We start from the raw sequence: 16,013 nt of genomic DNA on the forward strand, positions 1-16,013 counted from the left end.
GAGCCCCAGGGCTGGTAGCTCAAGCGTATTTAAAGGGCCCCGGGCTCCCAGCCACCACTACCGCAGCTGGAGACCTGGCCCTTTAAATCTTCCGGTTGAGGCCATGCCCCCTGCTCAGGACTCCGGTGTACCGGTAAGTCCTCTAACTTACTTTCACCCCTGGCAAAATGTGATAGTAGAATAAAAAATTAGGAGTGTGACTGAAAATAAGCATATATATTATACAATAAAATCTTCACATAAACATTTTCTACTTTAATCTTCTACTTCATTTAAAAAATAGAACCCCCCTTATCTAAAGAGGTTTAGCTTGCAGATTATTTTCAGTGCAGCAGAGAGCTTTTTCTTTCCTTATAGGAACGGGTACCATCAATTAACCAAGAGACTTTAGCCATGGATCCAAAGCTAAATGATATGATATTCCCATTGTTCTTAGTTTCAAGATTGATTTCTATAATAGTTGTGTGATGTTACAAATACTGACTTTTAGCATATGATAACTGAAAGGTAAAAGTAATAGTACAAATTCAGTGCTTTTAACACTTAAATATTTAATGTTGTAAATGGTTTTCCTGCTGTCATTCTACATGTTATGTAGGGCTGTGCATTTGAATTTCTGCCTAAACCTAAATAAACCCAAATGTGTTGACAGTTGTGTAGATCCTAATAACAAAATAGTTATATTTATGTAGTGTCTTTCATCTCTAAAGCACTGTTCTCCAACTGTTTAATATTCATAACATCCCATGAGGTATGTAACTACGGATTATTAATCATGAAACTAAATATTATGTAACTTTTTGTTTTCATGGGCTCTCTTTTCTTCTTCTCCATTTTAAAGGGGCCAAAAAATAGGACAACTAGCCTTTTCTATCATCATCCAGGGTATGAAATAGCCTGAGAAAACTCAAACCCACTTGCGTTTTCCTCCCCTATCCTATAAAGCTGTTTTGAGGAGTTAAAAAAATTCAAACAAAAAAAACCCCAACAAATTTTGAAATAAAAAATACTAACACTCATGCATTCCCCCATGTTGTCAATATGAATGTGAATATGAACATTATTAGTAGTCGATCATTGCTTACCTTAATATGGTTTCTCTAAATCCTTTTATAACCCAGGATATGGGCTCAGTTCATGTGTGGAAATCAGATAACCCTCTGTTCAAAATGATACTCTACAGAAAGGCTTTGATATTGGGCATCCAAAACTTTTGGCAAGAACATCTGTGAAATATCCTGTTAAAGTTCCTTCTGCCAAGTAATAATGCAAAAGGTGGTTCTGACAACAGTTTTTGTTACTGAGGAATGACATCACAAACTTGATTTTAATCAGATGCTAAATATCTGAGAGGTGATTTTGGCATTAAGGAATATTAGCTAAACATAGGCTTCTGTTGTGATTGGCCACACTAATTTTGTATGAGCAAAACCCCTGAAGTTTTTAATTCATTTTCATTAGAAAGGGCAACATCAAATTAGGACAGTAAAAACTAGTAGAGAACGATACATAGCATAAGACCTATATGAACAAGAAGTCCTCCACTGCTCGGGAAAGCTGTACAACCTGGGCGTATATAAAATTACAGCCACAATACAACTCCGTTTAGGTCCTCCAGTTTCAGGAACGTTCCAGGTCCCACTGAAGTCAATATAAAAGTGCCCAATGATTTCACTGGGGCCAAGACGTCATAATTTTGGTTTAAATAGCTAACGAGAGATACACTATGCCATCCTTCCCCATGTAACATTTTTGCATTTATGACTGCTAGGTAATGGGGAAATCTGCAGGCTCCTGTATGTTTTCTCATTGATATGCTATACAAATAATCTATTTTGTCTTTGATAAGGCTGTAACCTTCCTGTAATTTATCAGTGTTTGAGATGGAATGAGGGACAAAACCAATATGTTGCTTTTAAGATTTATATGACAGGATTATTAAGATGTAGATCAAGTTGCTTTTGTATGTCACACATCATCAGATGTTCTGCACCCATTGCAGCATGCAAATCCCAACAGCGCTCCTATTCCTGCTTCTGTCTTTATCATGCTGGGTCCTGTTTATCCCTTTGAAGTCAATGATAGTTATATATGCCACTGATGAGACCGTCAGGCTTTTAAAGTTTTAGGTTGGGACCTTAGCTGTGCTGAATCCAGCATGGGTTGGTGCTAAACTTGTCTCATAATTTTGAACCTGCCAGATTCATTCTTAATTTTCCCCCCCAAGGAATCTTTTGGAGTACCATCAGTTTAACCATACTCTAAAATGTATTCTCCTGCCATGTTGGATACACAGCAGGACCATGTGCTGCATGGGAACTGAAAATGACCAGTTTAGTATTTGGGGTCGGGAAGGAATTTCCCCCCGGGTCATATTGGCAGAGAACCTGGGGTTTTTTTTGCCTTCCTCTGCAGCATGGGGCATGAGTCACTTGCAGGTTTAAACGACTGTAAATGGCTGATTCTCTGTAACCTGAAGTCTTTAAATCATGATTTGAGGACTTCATAAGTCAGCAAGTGGTTAGGGGTCTATTATAGGAGTGGGTAGGTGAGGTTCTGTGGCCTGAAATGTGCAGGTCAGACTAGATCAGGGGTCTCAAACACGCGGCCTGCGGGTCACATGCAGCCGGCGGAGTTATTTGATGCCACCCGCCAAGCTCCCTGCCCCCCTCCCCGCCTGCCCTGAGTTATTTCCTGTGGCCGCCAAGCTCCCCTCCCCCGCCGCCCCTCCTCCCCCACCAGCATGCCGCGTCCCTGCTCCTCTGCTTACCTCCAGACACTTCCCACCACCAAACAGCTGTTTGGTGGCACTTAGCGCTTTCCAGGAGGGAGGGGGGAGGAGTGGGGAGCCTCAGGAGAGGAGGTGGAGAAGAGGCGGGGCAGTGGCAGGGATTTGGGGAAGGGGTTGGAATAGGGGCAGGGAGGGAGCAGAGTTGGGGCAGGGACTTTGGGGAAGGGGTGGGAAGAGGCGGGGCAGGGGTGGGGCCTCATGGAAGGGGTGGAATGGGGGCGGGGCCGGGGGCAGAAGGGGAGGCTTTTGTATCTTTATATGAAAAGGTGTCAGTGGTGCAGACCTCGGGCCAATGTACTAGTCCTCAAGTGACCCTCGTGGTGATTTGAGTTTGAGATCCCTGGACTAGATTATCATGATGGTCCCTTCTGGCCTTTAAGTCTATGATGTGTCAGCATGAGTCATTATTTGAGCTGGAGTCTGAGAACCAGATCCTGGCCTACACTAATTACTTCACTTCATTCTGGCAGCACAAAGCTGACAAAGTTAGCCTAAGTGACTAGCTGTGGATTCCCCTAGAGTAAAGGGAATCCTTGAATGACTTATACTTGGTGGAGCCAGTCCTACCTGACTCCATCTCTCAGTCCCCTGTGTATGGTCTGAGGCATGTCAGAGTGAAGGAGTCCTGTTGTGCTCTGATGATCTCCAGCACCTTTGGAGTCCATGTAACTGTCTTAGGTTAGAATAGCCTGAGGTAGAACATAGGAAGCAGGGGAGTGTAACGATGGTTCACAGCCACCTTTGTTTTTTCTTGGGTCCTGTGTTGAGCACAGATGGCCGGAGCTGAGGATTTTTGAGTGAGTTTGCCATGAAGTGAGATGGCATTGCAGAGGTTAGACTAAAGCAAATTGACAGATTATAGGCCCTGGAACCACTAATTCATTATTTATCATGACAGTAATTGTATTTATTTTCATTGGTGGAGCAGGACACTGATAGCACCTAAAACTATAATACAAAGCATGGCGAGCCTTGCTGTTACCAGTTTTATCACAATATTATAACAGTGGTATGGTAGTTACTGCTGTAATTAATGTTGCAAATACATTTCCATAATAACTTTTGTACTGCTACTGTGGTAATGGACACCCTATACATACATTTTAATAAATCATATTTTTCAAGCTCTGTCACAGGTTAGCTGGTCTCTGTGGATAGACTGAGCCCAGCACCCCGGCCTAGAGCAGGCGAGCCCAATCCAGCTAATTAAAGAGGGCTGAGCTACACCTGGGTCTATAAAGGCTGTGAGTAGGTAGCTGAGAGAGAGGACTGAGGCTAGCTGAGTCCTGGGGAGGAAGAACTCAGACAAGCTGAACCCTGAGTTGCAAAGGCCACATAAGAGTGGCACTAACTCCTGTGGTGAGTCCCGAGAACATGAGGGGCTCCAGGGAAGCAACCCTGTGTTAATTTTGGTTTTAAACCCTGTTTACTTCTGCCAAATTACTGAAATATATGTATAAAGTTAAGATAAAGTTCTGTGAATCAAAAGGCCATTTTGTTTTGGTAAGAGGACAAGGTGACCTCCATTTTGTGTCAGGTTCATGTTCCTTGGTACCAAGAAAAGGTGGGAAATCACAAAGGTGGGAAACTAGGTTTGCCTGGCAACAGCTCCCTATAAAAGTGTGTGAGGGGAGGAGCCTGGGGCTCTTGGTCTCTGGAGCTTTCGAGTTGTCAGAGCTTCGAGTGTCCAGCTCTCTCTCGTGGTGTGATACCATCTTGGCACTAGCTATTGGCCTGCAATAGCTACTTACTAATTAGTTTGGGTTTGTTTATTCTTTTATTTGGGGAAAGCAGACTTGCATACACGGACTTGGTTCGATTAGTTAGATCAATCTCACATGCACAGACGACGCAAAGTGGGTTAGGGTGGCAGTTAAGACAGGGATACATACCTGTCCATTCCATCTGCCAGTCACGGTCTGTGTCCATCAGTCCATCGATGGCTTCGGTTGTCCAGATCCTGCAATCTTCATCGTGGATGTCTGGAAAGGTAGAAGAACATCTTGGTACCATTGAGTGTATGTGTGAGTGCAAGTGTCAACCCAAATCTCCAGTATTGTTAATCCATTCCCCTCTCCTTCCTTCCTCTTCCTTTAGTTAAATAAAGTGTTGTTGTTTATCTTTACATTTGGTGTGTGTGTTGTTTTATGGGAATCCAGCTCTGACAGATGGGCTTAACAGGGGGACTCAGCAGGAATTAACTGGAAGGCTCCCCGAGATCTTCTGATGAGATAGGGCTCCAGCAATAAAATCATTACACCTGAGGCTGCTGCTATAAGGAGGGAGCAGAGCTGGCTGAGGCTAGGAAGCTGCCAGGAGCTGGAGTATCAGAGACCCCTGGGAGGGGGGTTCTGAAGCCAGTGGGCCAGGTGCTGACTTAGGGCTGCATTTTGGTGGTTGTTTTTAACCTTTGTCATAAAAGAATAAACCTTCTTGACTGGGACTGGGTGTGGCAGCGCATGTTTGGAGCTGGGGTGCAGTGGCGGCCATCTCGGTGACCCGCTCCAGCTCACAAATTCACCTTTTTGGATCAAATTCTTCATGTCTGGTCTCTGGCTGAAGATGACTTTTTCTGGAACATTTGAGCAAGCTCCTGTTAGCCATGTTTGAATTAGTCAAGGGTGAATAGCTAGCTAGCTGTTTTGAAAAACTCAGATAATGCTCTTTAAAAATGGAGATATAGTGAAGAACGGTGGAAGTCTGAAATTTGACATGTTCAGCATACATCCAAGTAACACAAATAACAACTGGGGAGCGGGAGAGGGTGTGTGTGTGTGGGGGGGGTTGGGCGTGTCTGCATTTTAGGGTCTCTGAGGTCTTGCTGTTACTGGAAAATTTGCAGGCTGGCCTTATTTCTGGTCTTCACTGTGGAAGGCTTTTAAGTGGCACTGTTGTCCTTTGTAAACTGCAGCTGGTTAAAAAGGCATTTCATCCTTCAGATACTCAGGTTGACAAATGTCCATTTCCCAGCAGCAGACTCCTTTAGAAGCAGCTGCTGTCCCAACTCTTTGGCTATGGAGTCAAGTCTCATGAATCTAATTATAGTAAATTGTATTCCCCTCCCATTCCAGGAAGAGAAACAAAATTGGTGACAATGTTAGGAAATTTCATAAATGATCAAAAGGCTTAATCTGTTTCTAAGGAAAGCTATCAACATCAGCAGCCATTTTAATAAAGTCTAATCCTTCCCATTTTCCTGAATGTGACTTTGCAAAAATCTAGTAGAAAGTATGTGTGGATGCAAGTAAGGTTGAGCACTAGGCATAATCCTCAGCAATAAATGCTAGTAAGTCTCAAGCACCCCTTTGGGTCCCTTCTTTTACCAGTAGGTTTACATCATAGAAAAATAGTGACCTCTGGTCTGCATACTAATGAGGCAGTTAGCTATACATTTTCCTCCTGGGCCATACTCCTAGGCAGGAGAAACTTGCAATTGCTCTCATTAAACCAAGGCTAGGGCTGCTAAGTGTCACACCTCTCACAGACCTGTCAAGCACAGAGCTCTCAGATGTGGCAGGACATTCTGTATTTCAGCTGACTCAGCTGTCTGTGGTGTGGTGATGGAGGTTTGCAAGACAGTTGTGGCTCTGAAGGTTACTAATATCTCTGAAATAATGGCAGTCTTTGAGTGAATGGGCTTCACAAACTGTACTGGTGCCATTGATGGAACACACACGTGCCCATTATCTAAACCACTCCCCAAGGTGCACATGAATATGTGAACTGTTGATTGCTCTTCCTGCTGCAGTTGTCAGTCATGCTCCCTCATGGCATGGCTGCAATGCTCCCTCTATTTTTTCCTATGCATGTGCAGAATGAATTTTGTTATGTGCACCAATATGGAGGTGATGTGTGGTGAGGGTGGGGTCGAGGGGTTTGGAATATGGGAGGGTTGGGGCATAAGGGGTGTGAGCTCCAGCTGGGGATACAGGCTCTGGGTTGGGGTCGGGGATGAGAGGTGTTTGGGGTGCAGGCTGCCCTGGGGCTGCAGCGGGGGAGAGGACTCCCCCCAGCCCTCTCTCACTGCAGCAGTGCCTGGGCTGAGGGGGAGGGGTGCCTCTCCCCTGGCTGCGGCAGGGCCAGGGCTGCAGGAGAGGCCCTTCATAGGTTGCTGTGCGGCTGCGCAGATTAGAGGGAACTTAGGTCATGGGCAATGTATTTGGCTACCATTCTCTCATCCCTCTCCAACATTCTCTCAGTTGCAACTGCTTCTGTCGGTCCTGTTCCACCATCTCCTTCTGCACTTCCAAGAGCTATTATGATCTGCTAGCAAAGTCCCTCTGCATCTCCTGGAGCAGTTTGTCCCAAGCCCTGCTTTGCCCCGGAGGTTCGGGACCCTCTTTCTGACAGTCAGTGACATCCTAGCAGAGAGCCTCACCTCCACTGGAGAGAAGGCTCTGAAATGAAGTGCAACACTCCATTACTTTTCTGTCTGGGAGAAAAAATGAAAAGCTTCTCTCCTTTAACTTTCTGCCTCACACCAAAGAAAGTATTTCTCTGCTCAGAAACTGCTGTTTCTCTTGATTAAAACAATGGCAAATGCTTTACCTTGTATTTATGTATGCACCTCCCCAACCCCATGAAAGCCAATTTTATTGTTATATAACTGGCTTTTATGAGTTGGAGATGTCTATGGTACCTCTCCCAGCACTGGGCTCTCTAGGTGGACTGGCCAAGGTTAATTGACTTGCTTTCCCCTGATTTGGGGCAGGGGGAGGATTGACCCAAACTGTAAACCCCATAGATCATAGCCACATAGGACTGGCAGGGAGCTTGAGAGGGCAGCGACTCCAGTCCCCTGCGCTCATGGCAGGACTAAGTATTATCTAGACGGTCCCTGACAGGTGTCTGTCTAATCTGCTCTTAAAACTCTCCAGTGATGGAGCTGCCACGTGATGGAAACCACCTCAAGCCCCTCGGTCCAGCACCTCTGTTGCTGGGACTGGAGCGTGCGGGGCTCAGGCCCCACGCAGCCCTGCAGCGCCTGGCCGGATGACGCCGATGCCGGCGCTATAGGGTGGCTCGGTCCCTTCCCCTGAGTTTTTCTCACGCAAGGTGCCCGCCCCCCCCGCTGTGTCTTTCCCGGCTGCGGGCTCCCCGCCAGCTCCGCTCTGCCGTGAGCCGAGGGCCCGCCCTGCTCAGAGCCAGCACCTGAGCCGCGGGCAGCCGCAGCGCTGGGCCAGGTGGCTCTGGCCACGCGCAGGCAGCCGGAGCCTGCGGCTGGGAGAGCCCATTGCTCAGCGCGGGGAGAGGCAGCAGCCGCAGGCGCGGGGGAGGCAGGGAGCAGGGGAGGGGGCAGAGCAGCCGCCGCCGCCGCCTGGGTACGCAGAGAGCCGGGCAAACATGGTCGCTGCTCACGCTTCCCATTCGTCCTCCTCCAGCGAGTGGATCGCTTGCCTGGATAAAAGGTACCAGCATCTTCCCGGGAGCGAGCGTGCGAGGGGGCCCCGCTGTGCCTGCGGCCCCAGCTCCCCCGATAAGCCCGGCTGACACAAGCGGCGTGCAGGTCGTAGGCAGCGTGCCTGGGGGGAGCCGTGGGGCCGTTCGGGGGCTGGGAAAATGCCCACAGGAAGGGTTGGTATATGCACCGGCGGGAGAGGGGGGTGAGTGCCATTGGAAGAGCCCAGCGGGTCTCGTTGCCGTGGGATTCTGGTGCCTAGGAAATATTGCACGTGGTGGAGGTGAAATGTATCAAAGTCCCCCCCTCCCCCCCGGCCCGGGTTCCAGGTGGTTGTTGGTTTAGGGCTGCTGCTGGCGTTGCATGGGTTGCCGAGAGGTGCAGGAGACAGAGGAATCAGTAAGCTGCACACAAGCATACCTCCAGCGCTGATGATAAAAACCTAGTGTGGGCATTATGGGAGAGGTTAAACCCTGCATTGATGGGGAGTGGGACTGTGGTCTAGGTCTTTTTCTAGCTCTAACTTCTCTGATCCTAAATAACATCGGGGTTGGTGCACTCTCGGTTAATAGCTCCAGTGGATGCTTTGAATGACTGCATATTGGGATTACAGCATAAACCTTCTTGTGAAGCTTTCAGTGAATAGACTGTAATGGTCTAAAAGTCAACCCCAACTACTTGCCTTCTGAATGCCTAGGGTAGGTGAAAACCACCCATTAGGTTTGTTGTGTTCACAGGCCCTGTTCCACATGTGGATGAAGGTTTGCATGAAGGAGTCCTATCAAGATCATCCTTATCTCCCCACAGATCTCCCTTCCATCACCCGTGGGGGGGGGGGGGGGGGGGGGAGGGAGAAAAGGAGACCTCCATTCTGCTACCCCATTCACCAGGCTGAAAAAAGAAGAAGATCCTCACCACCCTAGACACAGATGAAGGACCCTTGGCTTGTAGAAACTTGTATAAATACAAGTTTTCTCTGCGGTCTCTTTAAAGAGCATATCAGTGGACTGTAATTGTTTCCAAAACACTGACAGGATAATTTTCTGTTGGATCAGACTGTAGGCCTAGTAGTAAACACTAAACAGTTAGTACTTACAGTTTAACATGGATTAAAAGGTGATATGTTACAACTTTATAAAATGCAAATAGTAAAGAAATATTTATTTAAAAAAACCTCACTTTTGTATTTCACAATGGGTGTAGGTGGGGGGAAAAGCATAAGTACTATGCTGTCAGCAGCTGTGTGATGTCTGGTTATATGGTAGGTGTGGGACATTATACATGCCTTACTATATTATCTTCAGATTTAATTGGTCGGATTACGCTGCAAGCTTTAAAGATATCCAAGAAAATGTAGGGTACTTAATGATCTAGTAGACTATTGAATGCTTTTAGCAGTAGGAGTCATTCTGGGCTATATTTTAGTTGGCCCCCCACCACACATCCCCTCTATATTGGTGCACATAACAAAATTAATTCCTCACATGGATGTAAAAAATTAGAGGGAACATTGGTGCACAACTGGTTGAAAGCTCGTACTCAAAGCAAAGTTATCAATGTTTTTTTTTTTTTTTTGTCAAACTGGGAGGACATATCTAGTGGGATGCCGCAGGGGTCAGTCCTGGGTCTAATACTAGTCAATATTTTCATTAATGACTTGGATAATGAAGTGGAGTGTACACTTATAACATTTGTGAAGACACTAATGTGGGAGAGGTTGCTAGCACTTTGGAAGCCAGAATTAAAATTCAAAACAACCTTGACAAATTAGAGAATTGGTCTGAAATTGACAAGGTACAATTCAATAAAGATAAGTGCAGAATACTTCACTTAGGAAGGATAAATCAAATGTACAACTAAAGAATAACTGGCTAGGCAGTAGTACTGCTGGAAACGTCTGAGTTATAGTAAATCACAATTTGAATGAGTCAACAATTTATTGCAGTTGCAAAAAAAGCAAATATCATTCTGGGGTGTATTAAGATGCTTCTGTTATTTAAGACATGGGAGATAATTGTCCTCTACTCAGCACTGATGAGGCCTCAGCTGGAGTACTGTGACCAGTTCTGGGCACCATACTTTAGGAAAGATGTGGACAAATTGGAGAGAATCCAGAGGAGAGCAACAAAAATGATAAAGGTTTTAAAAAACAAACAACCACCCCCTGACATATGAGGAAAAGTTTAAAAAAACTGGGTATGTAGAGTCCTGAGAAAGGAAACCTGAGGGGGGTAAGGGGGTCTTCAAATATGTTAAGGGCTGTTACAAAGAGAATTCATCAATTGTTTTCTGTGTCCACTGACCGTAGGACAAGTAGTAACGGAGCTTAATCTTAAGCAAGGGAAATTTAGGTTAGATATTAGGAAAAACTTTGTATCAGGATAGGTAGGTTCTGAAATAGGTTATTAAGGGAGGCTTTTAAGAATAGTTTAGACAAACACCTGTCAGGGAAGTTCTACGGTTACTTGGTCCTGCCTCACTGCAGGGCGCTGGACTTGAAAACTTCTTGAGATCCCTTTCAGCCCTACTTTTCTGTGATTCTGTGGTATGTTGACATTAGGTTGACATTGAAGTTAATGCACTACACTGCCACAGGTGTGAGGAAGTTGAGAATCAGGGCCAGAATTTTTAAGTGAATAGTCTGACATTTATCAAGTCATTTAAATGTAATAGTTTATGAAGTACAAATTTCAAGTTTGACTAAACCTGAGAGCCTGAATTTTATTTCAATGCGTGAAGAGTAAATGTGGGTGGGGAATGGTGGTTTCTAGGAAATATACATTTTGGGCAGTAGATTTCTCAATTTATATCAGCTATTATGTATGTTTCTTATTGGCAGCTGGGCTGGTACTTTATTTTGCCCCTGTTGCTCATTTAGAATAATTTAGCAATAGGTGTTTGGCAGTTGAGCAACTTAGTGTTAAAACTGCTTTTTGAAGTAATTGTTTGAGAAGTGCACTTTCTACAGAGGCAGTGTTATGCAGTGGATATGTCACAAACCTGGAGGTGAGAAACATGAATTTTCTTCCTGCTACTGAGTGACCTTGAAAAACCATTCGTATTTCTTTTCCTCATCCCAGCTGTAACTAAGAATAACACTATTTAACTATTTTAGTAAAGTGCATTGAGAACTAGAGAGGAACATGCTGTGAGATTACAAGTATTCTATAATTACTTTATATATTTTGCAACATGTATTTTTCATATTGTACTTCTTTGTTCTGTAGTTCTGTGATTAATTCATTGAATTATTATGCAATTTCTGTGTTTTAAAGCTTGTTTTATAATGCTGTTTCTCTTATCTTAAGACATTTCCTAATTTTAAAGGTGGATTTTGTAATTGTGGGGATCCCCAGCCCTTCAGTGTATCCATTCACTTTAGAAAAATACTTGTTTTTTATTAAATGTTTATTAGACTTTTAATTAAAAAACATAAAATACAGAATATGTAGCATATGTTAAGAAGACATCATTTATTAATATAGCCAGAATTCTGTAGTGGAGTTACTCTGTAGAGTGACAGAAGGAGCCAGGGTAATTTAAAACTGAATGTAATCAGATTATCAAACCCAATTTTAAAAAAAAAGAAGAATGGAACTTTAAATAGAGGTAGCAAAACATCTCAAACAAAATAATGATGTGTCTAAAATCTTCATGTTCCTCCCTGAGGTATTTGGCAAACTAGAACTAATAAAAAACTAAAATGAGAGCATATTTTTAACAAGTGAAGAACCTCTATAGTGACAAGTATATTACTTCATAGGGGCATGTGGGCTAGGATTACTGATGTTTTACTGCATAGCCTTGTTGATGACGTTACTGAACACAGAGGCTAAACATCAGCACTTAGGAATAAGATACATAAGACGTTATATGTTAATGTCATAAGAACAAAGCACAGGGAAAACATGACAGTCAGAGGGACAAAAAAAAGTCACAAAATCCTGTTGTGTTAAGAATTTTTCATTGTTCCTGGACAGAATAGATCCTCAAGAAGAGGTGAACCCACATTCTTGTTGCGTTCTGAAATAATTTATCTTTTAAGGAACCTGATCCTGTTTTCACTGAAGTCAGTGGGAGTCTTGCCATTGACTTCTGTGGGAGCAAAAGCAGGCTCACTCTCTTAGCATTTTTCCATATGTCTTATCTGCATACATCTCAATAAAAGGTTGCTAAATCTGTTCAAATGTTTTTAATGTATTCAGCCTATGAGCAGTTCTTGTGATTTCTTTTACCCCAACGTGTGTCGGTGAGAGAGTTCGAGACTAACATTTTTTTTCAAACCTTTAATTTTTAATTAAACCTTTTTAATTTTAAATGAATATACAGTATGTGTTCAGGGCAGGCTGAGTGTCTTTTATAGAATTCCATCATTTCACAAAACCAGAATACAGCTTTTATTCCTCTGTGGGTTTTAATTTGATTCAGACATTAACTCTTTTTAGTGATGTACAATGCTCACAACAATTAGATAACCCAAAGATTTCAGTTCTGTCATTATAATTCTGTGCTTTCCTGTGTGTTCGATATAACCTGCAGTGCCTTAGCTGACTGGTATGTTTGACTGCAGGAGCAGATCACAGAGCAAATCATGTAACTTTGCTATCCTGGTGTGTCAAGAATGTAATGATCTTGGCTAAGCTGTTTATGAATTATTTAGATATGAATGGGTGTTTTGAGGGCATATTGTACATAGGTACTTTTTGTATCTTTTGTTACCCTGCTAGACTTTAGGTCTCCATTATTTAGATCTAACAAGAATAAAATACCACATGTGGAACACTGATCTTGCAGTCCTTAATCAGGCAACGTTTTCATTTATTTCACTGAGAGTTAGACTAAGACTGCACTGTAAGATCAGGCCAAAAATCTGATGCAGGATTTCCCGTCTGGCTCATTATACGTATGTTTGGGACCTAGCCAGCTCTTTATACCCTTCGTGATAAATGCAAACAGGAGTAGCACTGATAGTGATTGTGCCGACAAACTAAAGTGGAGAACTGGGATTTTGAAAGGGGAATACATGGTGATAGAAAGAAGGTAGCAGAAAGAAGAGTGATCTCACTGATTGCCATCCTGGGCAACGTATCATTGCCTCAAGGAAGTAAGAACTTGATTGGCTTGTACTTAGCAATAGTATGGATAGATCAGGCGGGTTATGACAACCATGTTTTATTTCTTTTAAAAAATATATTTTATAAGACTGTAAGGAAGCACTCTTGCTTTCTATGTATTTAAGTCTCTAGTCCAGTTTTATATTTATAATAATTCCTTGGAAGCAACATCACAATGTTTCGCCCAGTGTTTTCTAGTTTCCCATTTCATAGTCCGTCTTCTGACAATGATAATAAAAACAGCTTTTCCTGTCTGTCCCCTGACTAAGGCCATTTTACAACTATGATAATTAATATTAATATGGGCATACTGTAATGTTGTAGCCTCTTTGCATTTTATAAGGTGCTCTGCTTGAAAATATCCATGCCAAAGGCAGGAGTAGCAAGGTGCTTCAAGTAAACTCAAGAAGGTTTGTTTTCTGTAATCACAAGGTTAGGACTTTCAGTTACACCAGCTTCCATTTTTACATATACAGGATTACAGTTAATTCTGTACTTATCTTCCTTTCTGCCTTCCCTTCTTTACACGCCTACATAGGCAAAGTGAGTACACAAGCATTATGTGCCTGATGGATCTTTTCATGGCACACGAGTGCACTAGCAAATGATGTGTGGTGTCCTCTACTGCAACACCAGGGTTTTTCTTTTCTGGAGACATCTGGAAACCTGTCTGCACTGGATGCATCTGCAGTTGTCTGTGTTGCTTCTTGCATATTGTTAGGTTATGACCATTGAAGTCTTGTATTCCAAGCAAAAATCCATATAACAGCTTTGTCATCTCGTTTGCTATTGCTCTCACCTTTCCCTTTGTCCTTGATACCCAAGGCCTGATTGTCTTTTATAGTAAGGTTTGTTTTACGCTGCCCTGGCAAACATGTTGGCATTGTCAGAGCAGTATAAAGGGTAGAGCTGGCTGGAAAATGAACTTTATTTACATTAATAAATTATTTTTTGGACTGTAAAAATAAAATCCAAAAACTGTGAAATGTTTCATTTTTTGTATTTTTGCTTTTTTAAAAAAAATCCCAAATACTTTCCTTGAGAATGAAAAATAGTGACAAATGTCAGTTTTGATTAAACTGCATTTTTCAACAAATTTTAATTGAAAAAGTTTTAATCAAATCTAGTTAAGGAGCCTTATTTAAGGAGAACTGAGAATTGTGTCCTCAAAAACAAAGTGGTCATCAATGATCTTTCATCAGTGAGTTTTCACTATTCTGTTTTTCAATATTTTTTCACTATTCTAGATGACATTATTTTTGTAATCATAGGAATGCAGGGCAGGAAGGGATCTCAAGGGGTAATCTACTCCGTCCCCGTCCCCCACACTGAGCAATACCAAGTATTCCTAGACCTTCCTTGACATGTGTTTGTTCAACATGTTCTTAAAAACCTCCAAGAATGGGGATTCCAGAGAAAGGTTAACTGTTTTTTCAAGTTCACACAGCAAGTCAGTGGCAGAGACAGGAAGAAAACCCATGTCCCTGAGCAGTCAGGCTTTTGCCATCTCCACGAGCTATAGAAAGTGCGCTTCTCAAACAATTACTTCAAAAAGCAGTTTTAACCTAAGCTGTTCAACTGCCAAACACCTATTGCTAAATTATTCTAAATGAGCAACAGGGACAAAATAAAGTACCAGCCCAGCTGCCAATAGGAAACATACAAAATAGCTGATATAAATTGAAAATCTACTGCCCAAAATGTGTATTTCCTAGAAACTACCATTCCCTACCCACGTTTATTCTTCACGCATTGAAATAAAATTCAGGCTCTCAGGTTTAGTCAAAGTTGAAATTTGTACTTCATAAACTATTACATTTAAATTACTTGATAAATGTCAGACTATTCATTTAAAAATACTGGCCCTGATTCTCAACTTCCTCACTCCAGCGGCAGTGTAATGCATTAACTTCAGTGGAGTTACACAGGTCTCATGTCAACAGACCATAGAATCACAGATATGTAGGGTTGAAAGGAACCGCGAGAAGTTTTCATGTCCATCCCCCTGCAGTAAGGCTGGACAAAGTAAACCTAGACCTTCCCTGACAGGTGTTCCACCTGTTCTTAAAAACCTCCAATGGTGGGGATTCCACAACCTCCCATGGTAACCTATTCCAGTACTTACCACCTTGATGGTTAGAAAGCGTTTATCTCCCTTGCTTCAGATTAAGCTGATTACTTCTTGTCTTACCTTCAGTAGCTATAGAGAACAATTGATCATCATCCTTTTTTACAGCCCTTAATATATTTGAAGACTTTTATTGTGTCTCCTCACAGCTTCTTTTTTCAGGACTAAACCTACTCAGTTTTTTCAACCTTTCCTCATAGGTCAGGTTTTTTTAAACCTTTTATCATTTTTATTGCTCTCCTCTGAATTCTCTAATTTGTCCACATCTTTTCAAAAGTGTGGTGCCCGGAACTGGACATCGTACTCCGCTGAGGCCTCACCAGTGCCAACTAGAGCAGGACAGTTACCTCCTGTGTGTTATGTATTGACATTCTTGTTAATACACCTCAGAATATTATCCTATTTTGCAACTGAATTACATTGTTAACTGGTATTCAGTTTGTGGTCCACTATAAGCTCTAGGTCCTTTTCAGCCGTACTATTGCCTAGCTAGTTGTTTCCTATTTTGTATTTGTGCATTTGATTTTTCCTTATTTTCATTTCATCTTGTTGATTTCAGACCAATTCTCCAATTTATTAAGG

General features: G+C 42.8%; 1 protein-coding gene across 4 annotated transcripts in view; it reads left to right on the forward strand.

The window, feature by feature from the left end:
* The first annotated feature begins 4,685 nt into the window (after positions 1-4,685).
* Positions 4,686-16,013, forward strand: part of RAPGEF4 (Rap guanine nucleotide exchange factor 4) — a 223,193-nt gene continuing 211,865 nt past the window's right edge. Inside the window, exon 1 of one of the 4 annotated variants that reach the window (XM_043525449.1) lies at positions 4,686-4,781. Coding sequence is in view for 3 of the 4 variants with exons in the window: in XM_037912838.2 (XP_037768766.1) it covers positions 8,135-8,199 (65 nt within the window). In the remaining variant the exon portion in view is untranslated. Of the gene's footprint in view, positions 4,782-7,804; positions 8,200-16,013 lie in introns of those variants that run through there. The other 3 variants (XM_037912838.2, XM_037912835.2, XM_043525450.1) reach the window with 3 other exon arrangements.

This window comes from Chelonia mydas, chromosome 11 (assembly GCF_015237465.2).
Source record: "Chelonia mydas isolate rCheMyd1 chromosome 11, rCheMyd1.pri.v2, whole genome shotgun sequence".
Taxonomy (NCBI): domain Eukaryota; kingdom Metazoa; phylum Chordata; order Testudines; family Cheloniidae; genus Chelonia; species Chelonia mydas.